The 22,218-nt window shown below is 35.2% G+C and overlaps 1 protein-coding gene across 2 annotated transcripts in view; it reads right to left on the reverse strand.

Annotated features, from left to right (window-relative positions):
* Positions 1 to 22,218, reverse strand: part of ATRNL1 (attractin like 1) — a 682,506-nt gene that overhangs the window by 457,442 nt on the left and 202,846 nt on the right. For both annotated transcript variants that reach the window (XM_067709302.1, XM_067709301.1), the window contains exons 20-21: positions 20,999 to 21,092; positions 1,865 to 1,917 (exon numbers count right to left, since the gene is read on the reverse strand). In XM_067709302.1, coding sequence (XP_067565403.1) covers positions 1,865 to 1,917; positions 20,999 to 21,092 — 147 coding nt within the window. The remainder of the gene's footprint in view (positions 1 to 1,864; positions 1,918 to 20,998; positions 21,093 to 22,218) is intronic.

The raw sequence follows: 22,218 nt of genomic DNA on the forward strand, positions 1-22,218 counted from the left end.
GGTTTACCCCAGAATGAAAAGATGTCTAATTAATGAAAATCTATTAATTCAGCTTCATATATAACAAGGTAGAGGAAAAAGTCACGCATGATGAAATCTTGCAGCACACTAGTATAGACAGGAATTTTCTTAACTTGATACAGGGAATATTCTATAAATTATAGCAAACTCTCAACTTGATGGTAATGTCTACTACCATCACTTTGACTCAGCACTGAAAGAGAGATCCCAACGGTCCCAATAATGGGATAAAAAATTGGAAAAGTGAGGAATAAAAGTTATTTGCATGTAATATAACTAACTGTATTTTAAAATCAAACATTTATAAACTATTAGAATTAATAACAGAGTTCACTGACCTTTATGAATGTCAGATCAGTACACTAAAATGAAGTTCATTTTACCATATCAAACAAATAGAAAATGTAGTTTTAAAAGATACTATTTGAAATAGCAACAAAAGTATTAGGAAATTAGTATTTTACATATCTAACAAAACATGTTCAAGACATGGACACATGAAATTGAACTCAGAGTTATTAGTCATAATAGAAATGCAAATTTAAACCACAAGATACTACTAATACTCTAGAATGGCTATAATCAAAAAGATAGACAATATAAAGTGTTGATGAGAATGCAGAAAAACTGAAACATATAAATTGCTAGTGGGAATGTAAAACGGTATATCCATGCTATAAAATCATTTGACAGTTTCTTGACCATAAGCATATCATCTAACCTCCCAATTCCACTCCTAGGAATCTACCCCCCAAAAATGAAAGTATATAGACTATCTAAATGTCAGCATTTTTCTAATAGCCAAAGCCTAGAAATAATCCCAATGTCCATCAACTGGTAAATGGACCAAAAAACAGTGATATATCCATATAATGTGATACCATCCATTAATTTTTGAAACTAAAATTACTATACTAACAAAGTAAAATAGAAACACCTTATGGACATCTCAATTGAGGTAGAAAAAATGTATGACATAAAAATCATCCATTCTTGATAAAAATACTCAACAGAGTAGGAATAGAAGGGAATTTCCTCAACTTAATAAAGGCATATATGAAAAGTTTACAACATACTTAATGGTGAAAGACTGAGTGCTTTCCCTCTGAGATCAGGAACAAGTCAAAAATAATTGCATGCTTATCATATCTTTTTACATGATACCAGAGGTACCAATGCAATAAGACCAAAAAAAAAAAAAAAAGGCATCCAGTGAGAAAATGAAGTAATCAAATTCCATTACTTGCAGAACACATTATTGTCTACGTAAAAAAGATATGATGAAACCTACAAAATGTTTTTTTACCGAGAGATTTTGAAGAACTAAAAATCTCATACACTGCTACTGGAAATGTAAAGTAATACAAGCATTTTGGAAATTGTTTGTTTCTTGAAAGTTAAACATACATCTGCCACATGATCATTACCCAATAAAAGGATCTTTCAGTACAAAATCAGCACAGCTTTTTAGTAATAACCAAAATTGCCTCCCGGAAAAATCTATCACAAAATTCTATCTGTTCAAAATTTAATCATAATGAAAAAGATTACATCAAAATCCAGCTGAGTTTACTCAAGTTCTATATTTTGTTGCATGTTCAGAATAGATCTATTGCTGTTTTACTCTTCAGAGTAGAAAAAAATGCACCAAATATAATTAGAGAATATAGCAAGAAGACATTGACGTTCTTAGCAATATATATGGAGTTAAAAGATTTAAAAATAGAAATGGTAACATATTAATGACAACATCAGTTATTCAATATGAATTTTATTACCTGCAAAATCACCTGAAACTAATAAAACAAACCAACTATTTAAAATAAAAAATACAAATACTTACAATAACATGTTCCTCTAAGTGGATTACCAACATAGCGATTTTCAGAGTCACATCTGTAGAAATACAAAAATCTCATTTACTATTAAGCAACAAAATTCAAAAGCCTCATGCTTTTCCTTCCAGCAAAAAAGTAATTAAACTCTACATTAAAACATCTTAAAAACTACTATTAATTGAAGTTTTAAAAACAAATCTTCAAAAGAATTAATGTAGAAAGCCTATATATGGGAATGCATGAGAGAAGAAATAAGTGGAAAAGACAAACATACACAAGAGGAATATAGGGGATGGGATAAAAGTTTGGGGGATATGTATTCTCCCTTAACAATATGGGGAAGATTTTCAAGTCTGGATAAAGATTTAAAGACATTTTTAGGTAGGAGGGAAAAGTTGTGGGAATTCATAAATCACATCTTTTTCTTACTTATGGTATTCTTTGAAATTAATATATTTTTCCCCAGTTTCTAAACCAATGAATCTGTATTTTAAAAAGACCTCCTCGGGCTTCCCTGGTGGCGCAGTGGTTGAGAGTCCGCCTGCCGATGCAGGGGACACGGGTTCGTGCCCCGGTCCGGGAAGATCCCACATGCCGCGGAGCGGCCGGGCCCGTGAGCCATGACCCCTGAGCCTGCGCGTCCGGAGCCTGTGCTCCGCAATGGGAGAGGCCACAACAGTGAGAGGCCCGCATACTGAAAAAAAAAACCTCCTCAATTGTGTAATGGAGGAAAGTTTTCTCTAAATCATCCAGCCCTAAATTCAGGAGTTCAAACTCTAAATTCATGTAAGCAGATTATAACAAAATGAAAGAACACATGAGCGTTCAAACTCATGAATTCTAAGTTAAATTCTTTAAAATTATGGTTAACTATAGCAGTGGGAGAAAATCATAAGTATTTTGAAAATTTGTGAAGCCCATATTCTTTCAATCCTTATTTCTACAATTCAATTAAAATGACAATTAGTGACTAACAGATATATAGCTTGGCTTTGCATAATACTACTTCCTGGAACGCCATCCAAATTTAATTGTTATAAAATGTACACAAGGGTAATTGTATAAAGTGACTCAATATTTAAATTATATGCAGAATTTTAAAAGGTGAGAAAATTCTTCCAAAAATGTCTTTAGCTTTAGTAGAGTTACTTAGAACTGAGAAATAATTTTAATACATATATATTTTAATTAATGAAGGGTCGAACAGTTGAGAATAATAAAGTAAATAATCAGTTACATTCTGAATGCAATTTTCAGTCATGTGCTTGATAATTTTTTGCATCCATGAAAAAAAAATGAGTTGAAGAGTAAATACTTTTCTACAGTAACTACAAGATTAAAGTAGAAATATATAGCCCTTTATACCACTAACTTTATTCTCTGGAAAAAAGGAACTTAGGGGTAATCTTAGGTTTTCTGTGACTTCTCCAAAAGTTACTTTTTAAATGTGTGTTATATAGTAGTTTTCTAGCTTTCGAAAATGATCATACTCATTACTGCTAGGTTAAGCACTTCAGAATCTATATTATTCCTATACTATTGTCCCTTCCTTTAGACTTAACCTACTTAAATCCTATCACTTTGTACCAAGTATATACATAAAGGACTGATTTACAATACCGTTATAACTCCTTTTTCTCTCACAAAAAGTGAACTTGACTTGTTGCAAATGGGTATCACAATACTATTTTTAGAACAGGAAAATATTCAACATAATATTCCCTGCTGTGTTATGCATGGTATTCCCTGTATATCTTACTGCCTAAAATAGATGGCTTTCAAGTTCACATAGCAATCTAAGATGAATAACTTTGACAAATGACAAGGGATTTCAAGTACTTTTTAATTTATCTATGAGTTGACTTTAAGAGCTCCAATACAAACCTATTTTCCAATACGGAAGATATGAAGCTTTCATTTTTGTTATTAATAATTAGTTTATTCAAATTATATAATCATATATTGGACTGGAAATTATTGTAACATGTTTACCTTCAACATAATATAGTTTTTAAAAGGAATACTTAAAATTTTATTTTCTCCAGGGCTTCCCTGGTGGCGCAGTGGTTGACAGTCCGCCTGCCGATGCAGGGGACACGGGTTCGTGCCCCGGTCTGGGAAGATCTCACATGCCACGGAGCGGCTGGGCCCGTGAGCCATGGCCGCTGAGCCTGCGCATCCGGAGCCTGTGCTCCGCAACGCGAGAGGCCACAACAGTGAGAGGCCCGCGTACCGCAAAAAAAAAAAAAAAAAAAAAATTTATTTTCTCCAAAACACACATTTTCTCAGAAGGATGAAATTATATGCTCTTGTTTCGGAAGTAACTTTTGCTGGCTTTTATAACTCAAGCTCAGAATTTTGACACAAATAAGGAATTAACACCACCTTGTTAAGAATTAAACTCAGAGGCTTTATAGAGTTCTTGAAGGTGTCCGATATAAAAACGACATTCTCTTTTATATTTTCAAACTCAAGAAAGCAAATTAGAAACATACATTGTCTAAAAGGTTTTATATTAATAATTATTGAAAGAATTTTGAATGTATCAAAAGTATTTTCAAAATATATAATTATGAGTTGAGTGAGCTTAAACACCAATTTTTGGTATTTTAATTTCAGGTATTATTTAAAGAATCACCAGTGCTTACAAACAACTGGGGAAACAAATAGTTGCAGAGGAAACATAATGAAATTTTAGGCATAAAATTCAGCCTGAAAAACACAAAAGTAGATATAAATAAACTGAAAGATATTCCTCATTTTTCATTAGGCTATCTCAACATCATCAGGTTGTCAGTTCATTTCAATGACAATGGTTAATTTGATCTAATAAAAATTCTAATGAGCTTTAAAGGAGCTAGAAAAGTTGATCTTAATGTTCATATACAGAAATAAACATACAAGAATAGCTGGAAACAGCTATGAAAAGGAAGAGCTTTGAGGGGAGCTAGACTGAAAAGACATTAAAATATACTCAACATCTATAAAATTAAAACAGTATGGCATCAGTACATAAATAGAAAGATAAATGGTACAGAAGAGAAATTCCAGAAACAAAATTCCAGAAATTCCAGAAAAATCTAGAAATCTAGTATAAGATAAGCATAGTGTTCTGAATGACTGGAGTAAAGACATTCATCATCTTAAATGGTACTGAGACAACTGGATGGCCATTTGGAAAAATACAGGATTAGACCCAATCCTCACACCGTACACACACACAAAACACTAAACATAACCATAGAAGTGATACCCCATCACCTTTGCTAAATTTTCTAGTTTAGAACCAAGTCACATGTCCTGCCCAGACTCAATGAAAGGGGATTATACAATAATGTGTGAATACCAGAAGGCAGAGATCAGTAGTAGTCACCTTAGGATCTGTCCACAATAATATTTTTGTTATACATAAAGTTTTTATTATATTTCAATACAATTATTTGAGATATGAATATGTACTAATCTAATTCATATCATAAATAATTTGAGTAAAAGTATTTGATCAAATTCAAACTCTGATTATAAGAGGTAAAGAGAATATGAAGGGAAAAGTATAGATATAAATAATAATTCTTTAAACAAATTAATATTGTACTATATAAATTACATTAAAAATAATTCTGATATGTAAGCTAAGTAATGTTTTTAAAATTCAGTATCTTAAAAAAATTTAAAAATTTAAAAAATAAAATTCAGCATCTTTCTGTATAAATATTAGATACAAACATTAAAATCCTCAGAAATCTTCTGCATGGCTTAATTAAAAACACAACTTCAAAGTATTTCTGTGTCTAAGCAAAGAGATAATCATCCTCTATTCCCACTAAGCAAACAGCCAGATTTTTTTATAAAACAGATTTAGGCTGAAATATTCATTAGGGACTTTGAAAGGGTAAATATTATCATTATATGTCACCTAAATAATGGTTACCATTTACGTGAATGACCACATTACATGATAAGTATCACTTTCTAAAAAACAGAACATAAAATAATTCCACATTTCTAAGTGTTAAAATATAGCATTTCATTTTGTTCCTATTGATGTAAATATTTAAATACATATACATATTTTATCACAAGATATAATTTTTCTACTCAGAAGCTAAAAAGAGGGACATCTAGTTGTTATAATTTTGAAATATCATAACAGATTATTTAAAACAGCTGAGAATCTGATAAATAAATTTGTGTTTTTATGAAAAACTATGAAAGTTATACATAAGGTAAAACACTTTTGCTTTGTTCTTCCTCTAAAGAAACCCATAAAAATAATACCATATAATATAAACAAAATTATGATATTAAGCACTATAATAGTATTAATATTGACACCACACTTCTCAGACAATGTATCCTAAATAAACAAAAATTCAGACATGAAGGTATGGTAAATACTGAAATAGAACCTGAGGAGATACAGGTTCTAGAATTGTAAGGCTGTTTATGGATTTCAAAGTCCAATAATAATAAACAGAAGTAACTAGGTAGTTGAAGACTACTAAAAACAGTAGGTTTTATTTTTTTAATGCTTAAAAGTATTGGAGAGCAAAAGAGTGAAAAATTACCAGGCCAGGATGCAGAGAAGAATGGACTCCCAGGACGTAGAATCATTTCGGGGATCCCTTTTTCGCCAATTATGAATAGGAACAGCATTTCACAGGAAAAGGATTGGACTCCAGGGCCACCAAAGGTTCATGAGTTTAGTCCCAAAGTGTAATCTTAGGTTTAAGGTCATAAAAAGGCCTTCCAGAGACTGCAGATCTACTTTGAACCATCCTTATTCCTGAAAATGATTACTGCTATGTGCCCTCAGACACAGAGCAGAATCAAATTCCCCTAAGATTTAACCCATGGTCTCATATTTTCTATAAATATATTTTGCAAATATGGTATCAGTACAAAATAAAAAAATAACTGGGCATGGAAATAGGTAAGAAAACAAGAACAGGAACCAGGAAAAACAAAGGATGATGGAAATAGAGCCATGGGAATTTAGATATTATCTAGGAAAAGCCAATGGCTTTAAAATAGCTATTATATTGGAGGAGATTACAGGCAAGATTAAAAATTTGTCTAAATTTTGTAAACTATAAAAGGCAATTAAAAACTATAACAGATTAAGAATAAGAATTTAGTCTGAAAAACTGGAAAATATAAAAACAAGAAAATGAAAATACAATAACCAAAATTAGGAACTGAATGGATGAGATTAACAGCAAATTACACACAGTGGAAAAACAAGAGTAAACTGAAAAACAGGTCAGGAGAGAGTGGAAAAATATGAAGATATAAAAGTTCTGGTGTTACTGGACTCCAAAAGCAGAAGACAGAGAGAATGGAGAAGCAGCAACACTTGAAGAGTACTGGCTGAACTTTCTGAAATGCCCAACATGATAAATGAATAAATAATAATAATAACTAAGCAATCATAGTAAAACTGGTAAAACAAAAAGAAAAAATTCTTAAAGCCGAAGAATAAAAGAGACTTAGGATGAGATTAAAAATCTGAATAGTTTATTACTTTTAAAGAAATTCAATAGTTTGTATCTTATTTTAAAGAAGTAATTAAAACATGCCCACAAAGAAAAACCTAAAACCATCTGGACACCTTGGTGATATTACCTAATACAGGGGAAGACAAGGAAGTCTCAAACAAACAGAACCCCCCAAAAGCACTAACCATATGGAAAAGACTGATATATTGGATATTAAAATTAAGAACTTCTCTTCATCAAAGACATAAAAAACAGTGTGAAACCCATTCCACACAGTGGCATTTACCACACATATCAACAAAAGACATGCATCGAGAATGCATAATACATTATTACAAATGATTAACCAAAAGAGAATACTATAGAAAAGAATCACAAGAAACTTGAAAGAGCACTATTTCATAAAAGAGAAGTTAAATTGATGATTAAACATATAAAACTTTTATAATATTATACATACTAAACCTTTAAGAACTAAAGAACCACTTCAGTTCTTAAGAAAATGCAAATTCAAATTACAACGTATCAGTTATACATCCATCAGAATCCTTAAATTTAAAATCTCTTATAACACCAAGTATTGTCAAGAGGGTAGAGCATTAAGAAAATCATAGAGCCCTGGAAGGAGTATAATTTCATATAACAATTTTATGAGTTAATCCTCTAAAATTGAAAAAATGGATGCCCAACACAGACCTATCAAAAATGTATGCACTTGTGAACCAGGGGACATATATGAGAATACTCATAAGCGCATTAGTTGTAATGGTGAAAAAACAAAACTAGAATTATCAAATCAAAAAATAGAAGTGATTAAATGAAGTGTGCTATAATCATACAATGAAATACTCTACAGCACTGAAAGTCATCAAATTATAGCTACATGGATGCAAGAATGTGAATATCAAAACATTATGATGAGTGAAATACACATGAAGAATACAGCAACAGACTAGAAGAAAATATCTGCAAAAAACAAATCTGATAAAAGATTGTTATCCAAAATATATAAAGAACTGTTAAAACTCAACAGTAAGAAAACAAATATCCAATTTAAAAAACGGGCCAAAGATCTGAACAGATATCTCACCAAAGAAGATTACAGATGGAAAAAAAAATCATGTGAAAAGATATTGCACATAGTATGTCATAAGGGAAATTCAAATTAAAACAGTGAGATACCACTACACACCTATTAGAATGGCCAAAATCCAGAATGCTGACAGCACGAAATGCTGACAGGTATGTGGAACGTGGAGCAACAGGAACTCTGTCTTTGCTGGTGGAAATGAAAGATGGTACAGCCACTTTCAAAGACATTTTGCCAGTTTCTTACAAAATTGAACATACTGTTACCATATGATCCAACAATTGCACTCACTGGTATTGACCAAAAGGAGTTGAAAGCTTATGTCCACATAAAAACCTACACATGGTTGTTAATAGCAGCTTTATTCATTATTGCCAAAATTTGGAATCAACCAAGATGTTCTCCAGTAGGTGAGTGGATAAATAAACTGTGGTACATCCAAATGATGGAAAGAACGAACAATCAAGCCATGAAAATGCATATTCCTAAGTGAAAGGAGCCATTCTGAGAAGGCTATATACTATATGATTCCAGTTACATGACATTTTTGAAAAGGCAAAACTATAGAAACAGTACAAAGATCAGTGGTTGTCAGAAGTTAGGAGAGAGGGAGGGATGAAAAAGAGAAGTACTGAGGATTTTTAGGTCAGTTAAAGTATTGTGTATGATACTATGATGATGAATACATGCCATTACATATTTATCAAAACCCACAGAATGAATGCACAAAGCTAAAAGTGAACCTGAATGTAAACTCTGGACTTTGGGTGATAATGATGTGTCAATGTAGGTTCATAAATTGTAACAAATGTATCTCTTTGGTGAGGGGTATTGATAATGGGAGAAGCTATGAATCTATGGGGTAGGGGTATATTTCTGTACCTTCTGTTCAATATTGCTGTGAACCTACGACTGCTATAAAATTAAAGTCTACTTAAAAAGTCCAGATTTACAAAACAAGTCAATGAAGAGATTTTTTTAATTAACAATTTAAAGTCTTTGAAATTAAGAAACAATTTAAAAACAATTACTGGATCAAAATAAAATAAAAATTGAAATTACTGATAACTTAGAAAATATTTCACATTAAAAATACAAACTGGGGCTTCCCTGGTGACGCAGTGGTTGAGAGTCCGCCTGCCGATGCAGGGGACACAGGTTCGTGCCCCGGTCCGGGAAGATCCCACATGCCGTGGAGTGGCTGGGCCCGTGAGCCATGGCCACTGAGCCTGCACGTCCGGAGCCTGTGCTCCGCGATGGGAGAGGCCACAACAGTGAGAGGCCCGCGTACCGCAAAAAAAAAAAAAAAAAACTGATGAGTGATTAATTTGAAACGGTGAATAATTGTGTGTGTGTGTATGTCTGTCTGGTTTTGGTATGAAGGAGATGCTGGTCTTACAGAAAAAAGTTTGGAAGTGTTCCTTCCTCTTCAATTTTTTGGAAGAGTCTAAGGGTAGTTAACTCTTCTTTAAATGTTTTATAAAATGCACCTGTACAGCTGTCTGGTCCTGGACTTTTGATTGTTGAAAGTTTTTTGATTACTGATTCAATTGCATTACTGGTAATTAGTCTGTTCATATTTTCTACCTCTTCCAGATTGAGTCTTGAGAGATTATACATTTCTAGGAATTTATCCATTTCTTATAAGTTGTGCATTTTATTAGTGTATAATTGTTCATACTAATCTCTTACGATCCTTTGAATTTTTTTGGTGTCAGTTGTAACTTTTCCACTTTCATGTCTGATTTTATTTATTTACACCCTCTTTTTTTCTGGATGAATCTGGCTACAAGTTTACCAATTTTGTTTATCTTCTCAAAGAACCAGATCTTAGCTTCATTGACCTTTTCTATTGTTTATTTTAGTCTCTATTTTATTTATTTATGCTCTGATCTTTACTATTTCTTTACTTCCGTCAACTATAGTTTGTTTTTTTTTTAACATCTTTATTGGAGTATAATTGCTTTACAATGTTGTGTTAGTTTCTGCTGTATAGCAAAGTGCATCAGTTATACGTATACATATATCCCCATATCTCCTCCCTCTTGCGTCTCCCTCCCTCCCACCCTCCCTATCCCACCCCTCTAGGTGGTCACAAAGCACTGAGCTGATCTCCCTGTGCTATGTGGCTGCTTCCCACTAGCTATCTATTTTACATTTGGTAGTGTATGTATGTCAATGCCACTCTCTCACTTTAACTATAGGTTTTGTTTGTTCTTCTTTTTCTAGTTCCTTTAGGTGTAAGGTTAGGTTGCTTATTTGAGATTGATTTATTTTCTGAGGTAGGCTTGTATCGCTATAAACTTCCCTCTTAGAAGGGCTTTTGCTGAATCCCATAGATTTTGGACCATTTGGACCACTGTGTTTCCATTTTCATTTGTCTACAGGTGTTTTCTGATTTCCTCTTTGATTTCTTTGTTGATCCATTAGTTGTTTAGTAGCATGTTGTTTAGACTCCACATGTTTGTGTTATCTGTGGGTTTTTTTCCTTTTGTAAAATTGCCCATTAAAATATGCAGAGGTTAGGGGCACCAACCCGTTGCACAGTCAAAAATCCATGTATAAATTTTGACTCCCCCCCAAACTTAACTACTAATAGCCTATTGTTGACCAGAAAGCCTTACCGATAACATAAACAGTCAATAAACACAAAGTCTGTATGTTATACGTATTATAAACTATATTCTTACAATAGAGTAAAAAGAAAATGTCATTAAGAAAATCATAGAGAAGAGAAATTACATTTTACAGTACTGTACCCAATTTATCAATACCATAAGTTTATGTCGTCTGTTCACAAGATGAATTATCTATCAGTACCTACATCAGTGTTGTCTTATATGGTACAAAGCACTGTAGATGTTGTATGTATTACTAACACTAGCCATCAGTAATGAAAAAATGTGAAAAAGAAATTTATATTTATTTACAAGTACAGCAATTCATGCTTTGATAACAAAAAATCAGCAATATGATTGTTTTATGGTAAAATGTAGTGTAATCAATAGGGCTGCTTCACAGTAGCTTAGCCTACACACTAATGAATGAATAATTATAAAATTTTAAAAATCTACAAACAATAAATGCTGGAAAGGGTGTGGAGAAAAAGGAACCCTCTTGCACTGTTGGTGGGAATGTAAATTGATACAGCCACTATGGAGAACAGTATGGAGGTTCCTTTAAAAAACTAAAAATAGAACTACCATATGACCCAGCAAGCCCACTACTGGGCATATACCCTGAGAAAACCATAATTCAATAAGATTCATGTACCACAATGTTCATTGCAGCTCTATTTACAATAGCCAGGACATGGAAGCAACCTAAGTGTCCATCGACAGATGAATGGATAAAGAAGATGTGGCACATATATACAATGGAATATTACTCGGCCATAAAAAGAAACGAAACTGAGTTATTTGTAGTGAGGTGGATGGACCCAGAGTCTGTCATACAGAGTGAAGTAAGTCAGAAAGAGAAAAACAAATACCGTATGCTAACACATATATATGGAATCTAAAAAAAAAAACAAAAAATGGTTCTGAAGAACCTAGGGGCAGGTCAGGAATAAAGACACAGACGTAGAAAATGGACTTGAGGACACGAGGAGGGGGAAGGGTAAGCTGGGACGAAGTGAGAGAGAAGCATGGACATATATACACTACCAAATGTAAAACAGATGGCTAGTGGGAAGCAGCCTCATAGCATAGGGAGATCACCTCGGTGCTTTGTGACCGCCTGGAGGGGTGGGATAGGGAGGGTGGGAGGGAGATGCAAGAAGAAGGAGATATGGGGACATATGTATATGTATAGCTGATTCACTTTGTTATAAAGCAGAAACTAACACACCATTGTAAAGCAATTATACTCCAATAAAGACGGTAAAAAAAATCTTTATGGCATACAGTATTACAGTCATATTTACAATACAGTACCAAAAACACTGTTACTTTCATTTAAAAACCACTCAGTGATGATAGGCTGATATGCAGTTTCTCCAACTATAAGAGAGAGAGGCATACTGTACAGTAAGGTAATTCTTTGAAAGCAAAGTTATAAAACAGTAAGAAATCTAACACATTAATTTTATATTAATATCACTCACTTTATGCCTATGTAAGGATAGACTATCCATTTCAATACAAGTCTTAAACACAATGACCTACATGATGAATACTCAGATGATGATGATGACACAAAAATGTCTCACACAGGGGCTTCCCTGGTGGCACAGTGGTTGAGAGTCCGCCTGCTGATGCAGGGGACATGGGTTCGTGCCCCGGTCCGGGAAGATCCCACATGCTGCAGAGCGGCTGGGCCCGTGAGCCATGGCCGCTGAGCCTGTGCGTCCAGAGCCTGTGCTCCACAATGGGAGAGGCCACAACAGTGAGAGGCCCGCGTACCGTGCAAAAAAAAAAAAAAAGTCACACACAGTTCTTGTCATACAGTTATTACATTTTCACAGGAAAGCACTCACACATACACAAGAGATAAGTTGATTGACTATATGGCATGATGATTATTTACTATTCATTAAGTGGAAGTGGATCATCTTAAAGGTCTTCACCCCTGCTGTCTCACGCTGAGTAGGCAGAGGAGGAAGAGGTGGAGGAGGGGCGGGGGAGGCAGGCGAGGCAAGCACACTAGTGTAACTTCACAGAAATGTACTGTGATTTCTGTTGGACTTTTCTTGTTTTTTCATTTCTCTAAAAATTGTTTCTATACAGTACTTCTCCTCCACCGTTTGCTTTAGTTTCAGCGGCCATATCACAGAAGCCTCCAATGTCATGAAAGAAGTTAGAAGTAGTCTTGAATAATCAGAACCCCACGTCAAACTGTCTAATGTCAATTTGTTTTCTGGTGCTGCTTCTTCTACATCTTCTTCCTTACTGTCTGGCACTGGTTCAGAAGCACTCAACTCCATCAAGCTGTCCTTAGTTAATTCCTGTGGTGTGGTATCTATCAGCTTTAGAATTTCTCCGAGATCCATATCTTGAAACCCTTCAACCCCCACCTTTTTAAATTTTTTTTTCTATATCCGCAATCTCTTCCACGATTTCCTGTCTCTGTCATAAATCCTGTGAAGTCATGATCATCTGGACAGTTTTCTCCAGCAGGAATTTATTGGTTCAAGTTCTGTAGTTCTCACAGCTTTTTCTATAACACAACGGCATCTTCCAGCGCAAAATCCTTCCAGACTTTCATGATGTTCTCCCTATCTGGGTTCCCCTCCATAGCACTGACAATCCTGTGCATAGAGTACTGTGCGTAATGAGGCTTAAAGATCCTTATGGATGCCCTGATCTAGAGGCTGAATTAGAGATGTTGTTAGAGGGCAAGTAGACCACTTTGATGCCGTTGGTGTTGAACTCATGGAGATCTGGGCGTCCAGGGGGCACTGTCCAATAGCAAAAAGAACTTCAAAAGGCAGTCCCTTATTGGCAAGGTACTTCCTGACTTTAGGAACAAAGCATCAATGGAACCAATCCAAAACAATGGTTCTCGTTATCTAGGCCTTCTTGTACAATCAAAACACAGGAAGCTGATATTTATCTTTTCCCTGCTAGGCTCCTGGATTAGCAGCTTTATACACAATGGCAGTCCTGATCATAAACCTGACTTCATTTGCACAAAACAGTTGAGTTAGGCTACCCCTTCCTGCCCTAAATCCTAGTGCTTGCTTCTCTTCCTTACTAACAGAAGTCCTTCGTGGTATTTTTTTCTAGAATACAGCATTTTCATCTGCATTAAAAATCTGTTCAAGCAGATATCTCATCAGTGATTCCTTAATGGCATCTGGGTACTCATCTGCTCCCTCTCAGTCAGGAGAAGCTGCTTCTCCTGTTATCTTGACATTCTTTAAGCCAAACCTCTTTCTAAAATTATCAAACCATCCTTTGCTGGCGTTAAATTCTCCAGCTTTAGACCCTTCATCTTCCCTTTGCTGTAAGTTGACATATAATGACTTCACTTTTTCTTGAATCATATTAGAGTCTATAGGTATGCCTTTCTCACAACAATCCTGCACCCACATGAGTTGCATTTTCAATATGAGATTAAAAGGTATTATGCAATGAGTACAAGGTTTGAGCACCTTCTGAAGTAGCTGCAGTGATGGCTTCACAAATTTCCTTCTCTGTTTTTTACAATGGTCCTTATGCTGGATTCATTTGTCTTGAAATGGCAGGCAACTGCAGCTGCAGACCTCAATCTATAGTACGTATCAAGCAATTCAGCTTTTTCCTGTAGTGTCATGACTCTTCTCTGCTTCTCAGGAGCACTTCCAGTATCCCTAGTGGCACTTCATATGGGTCCCATGGCTTCATTTAATGTTTACAGTATTGCACTAAATACGATGAAAAATACACAAGAACCACGAAAGCTCACTTTTCACTGTGATGTGCAATTTACTGGAGAGAAGAACTGCTCATGCAGATATGATTAGCGTCACAAGACATTTTAAGTGGATACTCAACACTTAAATGCAAAAGTATGTGTGCATACTTCAAAAGTATGTGTGCGCCATTTTCCAGTGACCAATTATGTACTAAATGGCTTGAGGTCCCACTGGATAGAATGGAGGAGAATGTATTGTGTGTATTGATGAGATGGCATGCATGGTTCCTCAAAGGAACCCAACCACTATTTTAACTGATGGGCTCTGGGAATCAGAGATTCAAATCAGAATCATGAAAAGACTGAAGGATCACAATTTTCTACTAAGGCAGCTGACATCTACCTTCTGCTTATTGGTTCATGATTATTTCTGGTGATACAAGTCCAACAATAATCTAGTTGGCTGCCAATTTAGCTCATCCCTCAGAACTCACTTAGGCATTTCCACATATCCCTGCTGACGAATACCCCCTGATGGTCATCTGGTCTTGCTGACTATTAAGGTAATTATATCTATATTTAAGAGTTAAATGTCACCACCTGGCTTCTACTGTTCTGGAATCCCAACATACACATTGTCACTAGAGAGCCCAGCTGACTGGAGTCATTTTTACTGTCTATCAGGACCTACAGAGAACAGCCACCACTGAGTTCCACAGATTCCAGGGCTCCCCTTACTGCTGTACTCCTTATGGTCCTAGTGAAGGAAGTGTTCTGGAAGACCTCCAAGAAAATATAGTCAGTTAATGGGCAGTCTGATATTATGTAATACATGCATTCCAATACATCCAACTTCCTGAGTTTCTGACCCCAGTGCTCAAAATTTCCCAAGACAGTTCCAGCAACTCCCACCTCACTAACTAGAGGCAAGCATCACGTCCACACTTTAAAAAGCCATTAGCAACTCCACATAAACTCACTAAGATATGAAATCCTGAAATATAGAAGAGTGACGCCGTATCAGTATAGTCTCCCTTCTCCAGTCTTATATCCCATGTCCCCAGGTCCAACACCCTCACTGTGCACTCCTGATTCCTGCCTCTGCATACTTGCCAGGCTCTGCAACTTTCTGAGTGAATAAGCTATCTCTTCCTATAGCAGAGACTGTGTTTTCCCATTCATGCTACACTGAGACCTGATGCTTCTTACTGATCTGAAGACAATAAGTAGAGGCAGGGGACACTCTGGAGGAGGACATCTTTTTAGGAAGCATAACCCTCAGGTGAAATCTTTGCACTGTGTCCAGAGAAAAGGAAGCTATTCTACTCTAGCAAATGACAGAGGGCTACTTCTGTCAGGAGTGTTCAAGAGAATCTAGGATTCAGGGTTCTAAGGTCATACTCATAAGTGTCCCCACTGTAGGCCTCAAAGTCTTACTCCTTGTTATCAGGCAACGACTCTGGCATGCGTAAATTGTCATGACTGAGCCTTCAGTTTCATCTGCAGTCTGCCAACCTTATGATTAAATCCTGGGCATAATTTTCAAGATACTCTGCTCTCTGGCTATAGAGGATGAGGGTCTTTAAATGCTGTTATGAGGGCCTCTGATGTTCACATTATGCCTTGAATGGATGGAAGCCTCCTTCTTTTCTTTCTTTTTTTTTTGCGGTACGCGGGCCTCTCACCGTTGTGGCCTCTCCCGTTGCGGAGCACAGGCTCCGGACGCGCAGGCTCAGCGGCCATGGCTCACGGGCCTAGCCACTCCGCGGCATGTGGGATCTTCCCGGACTGGAGCACGAACCTGTGTCCCCTGCATCGGCAGGCGGACTCTCAACCACTGCGCCACCAGGGAAGCCCAGAAGCCTCCTTCTTTAAGCCTTCATGGCAATTAACAAAGGCTAGCCAAGTTTGTAAGCATAATTACCATCGCCCCATGACTTTCAAGTGCTAAAGTTGCTACATAAACTAGTACTTCTCCCTCAACCTATACTTTATCCTATCAAACACAGTTAATATTCTCAATAATTATTATAGCACACCAGGATAATCACTACCCCACTCACCATTAGCATTGTAGTGCTTATTGCCATTTGATAAGTCATCCAATTATAAAATCCTATGCTGAGGGCCTATTATCTAGAATTGCTTCCAGTAGCGACCAGTTAAGTCAGAATAACCTCAATAGCAGATGCTGAAATAAGGACTTGGATGTGGGTACTTGCCAAGGAGAGTTATCTCAGGAAGCATTGGTGACAATGTGGTAAATGGAGGACAAACTCCCATTCCTCGTTGGCCAAGGATTACCCATACTGGCATCAACTGCTTTACACTTCCTGGTTGCACCTGGGCAGAAATGAGTAGCTTTGGAACTAAAAGAGAAACAAAGATTCTCATTCTTTTTTTTTTTTTTTTTTTTTGGGGTATGCGGGCCTCTCACTGTTGTGGCCTCTCCCGTTGCGGGGCACAGGCTCCAGACGCGCTGGCTCAGCGGCCATGGCTCACGGGCCCAGCCGCTCTGCGGCATGTGGGATCTTCCCGGACCAGGGCACGAACCCGTGTCCCCTGCATTGGCAGGCAGACTCTCAACCACTGTACCACCAGGGAAGCCCGATTCTCATTCTTTATGTGGAATATTGGAAAGTACAGGAAACTGTCCACTGCAGCCTTGATGAAACCCTAAAAGCCATGAGAGTTGGCAAGATGTATCGTAAGTATCTGCCACAACATTTTATCAAAACTTCTTTCACCTATTTTTATCTAATTTCCCCTTTATTTCCCACTGAGGAACATTAGTTTCTATCAGTAGGGTTGTTAGAAGGCTGAAGGAAGAAACAATTAACTACTACTGACCTTCATTACACGTACATTGAAAATGACAGACATTATATTTTACATAATGCAAATATGGGTCACCTTCACATTGTAAATTGAGAAATTTTACAAAAATAATATGTGTGTTTTCTTTAAAGTCTGCAGGTTGCTCCTCAAAAGTAAACAATTTTCCTAGAGAATACCACTTCACTCATTTCATATTTATTTTTATATTATAGTTTACTTTTCCATTAAATTAATTTTTAACTTACCATTTTTGAGTTCCAACTGTGTTTAGGCCAGGGCCAGAATGAGAACTTTACCTTGGCAAGATTAATAATTTGGTGTCCCTTTAAATGAATATTTTGACCCCATACTGAAGCCCTGCCCACTGTGTCTGCTATTCCCTTCCCCCAGCATACACCACAAGAAATTATCTCCAATTTTTTCCATGAACAACTGGTGCGGTTCATGTGTGGACCCACCAATTCCTCGGCCCCAGGGCCTTCACACTATTGACGATGAGCACTTGAGCACCGATTTATCAGCCATCTCAGCTGGATTCTGCTTTTAAGCTTCCCGCTGGCTTCACTCCAGGTTAGCCAGTGTTCCTGTTTCATTTCTCCCTGAAAGCTCTTGTTTCTCTTTAGAGTCTCGGTCATTTGGTTACCCTGTAATCTCAGTTCTCCAACACTTTCAAGAAAATGCATGAATTTGCAGTTTGCCCAGCTTTTCTTTCTTTCATTGTAAAGGTGGGAACAATGCTTTTTCCAGCTCTCTACATCTTGAGCAAAAACTGGAAATGCTATCGTTCATTTTTACTTGTTTGCTTTACTGATGTGCTATCCCTTTCTGTTTACTACATTCTATACCCAGAAAATTTTAACTCTTCCTTCAAGTTCCATCTCAAATATGCTTTGCTCACACTTTCCTTATTCTTCCATGATAAATCAATCATTCCCTTTCAGTACTCCTTCACTACTTTCTTCATTCTATTCCATTAAATAAATTTATTGAACACTTACATTGTAGTACTGATGCAATGGTCCCTAAAGAGGTTCACTTAATAAAGGATACAGGCAAGTACATAGATAATGCAAGGAAAAAATTAGTAAATAGGAAGAGAACCAATTTCAATTTGGAGAGGTTATGAAAAATACACAAATGAGATGTGATGTCTGACTACATACTTAAAGCCAAACAGAAATTATCCTGGCAAGAGGAAAGAGTTCATTCATAAGCATCTCAAATCACCAATGTATCAATAATAAATTAATATAGTATATTTTGGCTAGTGTCTCCACTGCTAGCCTGAAAGCTTTAAGTAAAAACCATGTGTTAGTCATCTTCATTAAGAGTAGCAACCACTCATTTAATAATTGTTTACTGACTTGAGTGACTAGCTTTGCTTCTTAAAGAGAGCATTTTTTCCAGTATAAGCACACTGCAGGAAATTATTGCTTTAAGTATGAGGACCCTATTGTCATCACTGCCCTACACTCAAATAAATAAATTAAATTAATAAATAAATATTTATACATATATATTTAATATAAATATATAAATAATATAGATATATTTCTATTTTATAAATATATTTTATATTTGTATACAAATAATATATGATATATATTATTATATAATATAAATCTTATATAAATAAATAAGTAAAACAAAAAAGTAATAAATGTAATGCTATCTACAAAAACTGTCCACAAAATACCCTCTACAAATTAGTATTCCAAGTTTTCCTCTGCTTATAAAAAATTTCCCGTTTATAATAACTAGGGCAAAATGTAATTTCACCATTCAGAACTATATAATTTATTTTTCTAATATTTCATACATATGCCAAACCCTGTAACTCTGTATATATAAGCTTAGAAGCCCATGAGTTCAGTGAATTAAAATACTGTCTCTCTTACCTGGAAACAAAAATGTTTCTAACGTACTGCATCACATAACAGATAATTATTATGGATGGCTATACCATTTGTGCAAAAGTAAAGTACAAATTTAAATTGCCAGTGTTTATAATGATGATGGAATCTCACAACAAAAATAAAGTATTTGTTGCTTAAGACCAAGAGCTACTACACAATTCATTGGGGGAAGAGAGATGCAAGGAACAGTACAAAATGAAAATGAAGGGCTCTCGTTAAAAATGTATTAAGAATTTTAATATGGCGACAGAAGAACATTCAATCAGGCATGATGCCCTTCTAAGCATGAGGCCCTGTGTAAATGCACATGTCACACACCCAAGAAGTTGGCATTACTTATGACAACCAGTATGTAGCACTGCAAAACACTGGAGGCATCTCTCTGACTTAAAGCATAGGACTCTGATTTAATCTCATTGGTACTGAGAACAAAATAGCCTTCCTTAATAGGAATTTCCCTAAGATCTTATGCTTTGACCTCATTTTTAAGTTTAGAGACTATGGAGAAGGAATAAAAACTGGTTCTGCTCACCTTCTCTTGAAAACCTATGATACCTCAGTGACTAGTCAAAGATGTAACCATCTAACTTGAAATGTTTAGGATAATTCTATTGTAAATAATGTATTGTTCTAAATAAAAACAAACAAAAAGATCATTTTCCATGGCTAACGTACCTCTTTGGATATAAATTTTTACATATAGTTTTGGAGAATCTTTTATTAATTTTTTAAATAATTATATTATTATTATAATTGGAATTTATGGTTTATGTCATACAGCATATTATACCTAATATAAATGTAAGTGCATATATACAACTCAAAACTATAAAAATGATTTTAATATACGAAGAATATGAATAAGAAAAAAAATTTAAGTAACATGAAACAACTACTTTTTAAAGTTACTCCTTTTGGAGGTAGGTGAGAATAACAACTAAATTATAAAAAGACAAAAACCACTCATAAAACTACTGAAAGCAGAGTAACAACAAGAGTGGGTTCATGTCTAATGAAATAACCGAGAAAAAGAAGATAAGTATAAAAAGCCACTTGCAAGGCCTAAAAGACTATAATGATCAGAATTAATAATAAAAGATTCAAAAGAAGGAAATGCATAGAAACATTGATTTCAGTTATTTAACAAGATATAAAGAAAAATTATAAAGATAGCAATGGAGGTTTGATATATATTTTTCCAGAAAAAATAAGAATGTTTCTTTTTATCGGAGAGATACAAAAGACAAATATTCTTTGGGCTCTGTTTTGAAGGCTCCACAAAATTGTCATTTTAAAGGCTTAATTTTTTATGAAAATTGATAAAATGCAAGTAAACATAGCTTACAATAATACTGGTTGCTCAACTAACACAACACTAAACTTAAAATGGAAAACCTGTAACAATTAGTTCTACAGCATAAATTCAACCCATGAAAGTTCTAGAAAGTAATGTTTACTTACAATTGGCATTGATCACCTTTTATTCCTTTAGTTGTGCAGAAACATTTTCCTGTGTGCATATGACAAATATTTGCATGTCCACTGCATGTACAAGCTGTAAGTCAAAACCAAAATGATATTGAATATTCCCCATCACAAACATGTGCATCACATTTCAGGGAAGGTTGTATTATCTTATTTGTAAACCATCGATTATCCTCTTGCCATCCAAAAACTAGGGTTAGCATACAAGTTATTTTTAATTAAGGGGAAGTAAATTCACTTATTTAAAAATTTTGTGAAACTCTTCAAAGTCTTTGGGGTATCCTGAAGTCTAGTGTGGATCCAAGTATTTATCTCATCCTTCTTTGGACTTTTTTCCATTTCTAATTTGGTACATCTACTTAATGAAATGAGTTTCAAAGAGATAAGATCTTTGGAGTCAAACAGCTCAGCTTCAAAATGTACATCTAGCTTCAAAATGTACATCTATAATCACTAGCTATGTGACCTTGGGCAATTTATGTAACCTCACTAGTCTTAGTTTCTTCGTCTTCAAAAGGAAAAAGGAGCTCTCAGGACTTAGTGAGAATTAAATGAGATAATGTATTTTAAATTCCTAGCACATATCAAACACTTAATAAATGCAACTATTACTTCCACTACTTTTACCACTGCCAACAATAAAAAAATATAATTTTACATATTGTATAAAAAAGCATATCTGTTTATTTGCCCAAATATCATCCTTTTCTGAGATCATTCTCAGTTTTAGTATTCCAGAATACTACCTGAAACATTCCATAGCATAACAGTTACATATAGTCAATTTGGTTCATACTGAACTCATTTCATTTTCTTACTTTGCATTCCTTTGTTAAAGATCAGCGTTCCAATTATTCAGGACACCAATCTCACACTTTATTGTGCCCAACATCCAATCAGCTGGCAGGTTTAGTTTCTACATGCAGGATCTTTCTTGTATCTGACCTCCTCCTTTCCACTATGATAACACATCATTCAAGTCCTGTCACTCATGCTCTCTTACTGACACCAATACATTACATAACTGATCTTTCTGCCTTCCGTATGGCTACAACTTATTCTCCAATCCTGAGACATATTCTCAAGAGATAAGGCTGATCATGTCATCAGCCCTTTCAAAAACCTTTAATGAGAACTACTGTGTTCCTGCACACCACCAGCTAGTTAAACCATTCTATTGATAAAAATGAAATAAT

This window comes from Pseudorca crassidens, chromosome 16, assembly GCF_039906515.1.
Source record: "Pseudorca crassidens isolate mPseCra1 chromosome 16, mPseCra1.hap1, whole genome shotgun sequence".
Taxonomy (NCBI): Eukaryota; Metazoa; Chordata; class Mammalia; order Artiodactyla; family Delphinidae; genus Pseudorca; species Pseudorca crassidens.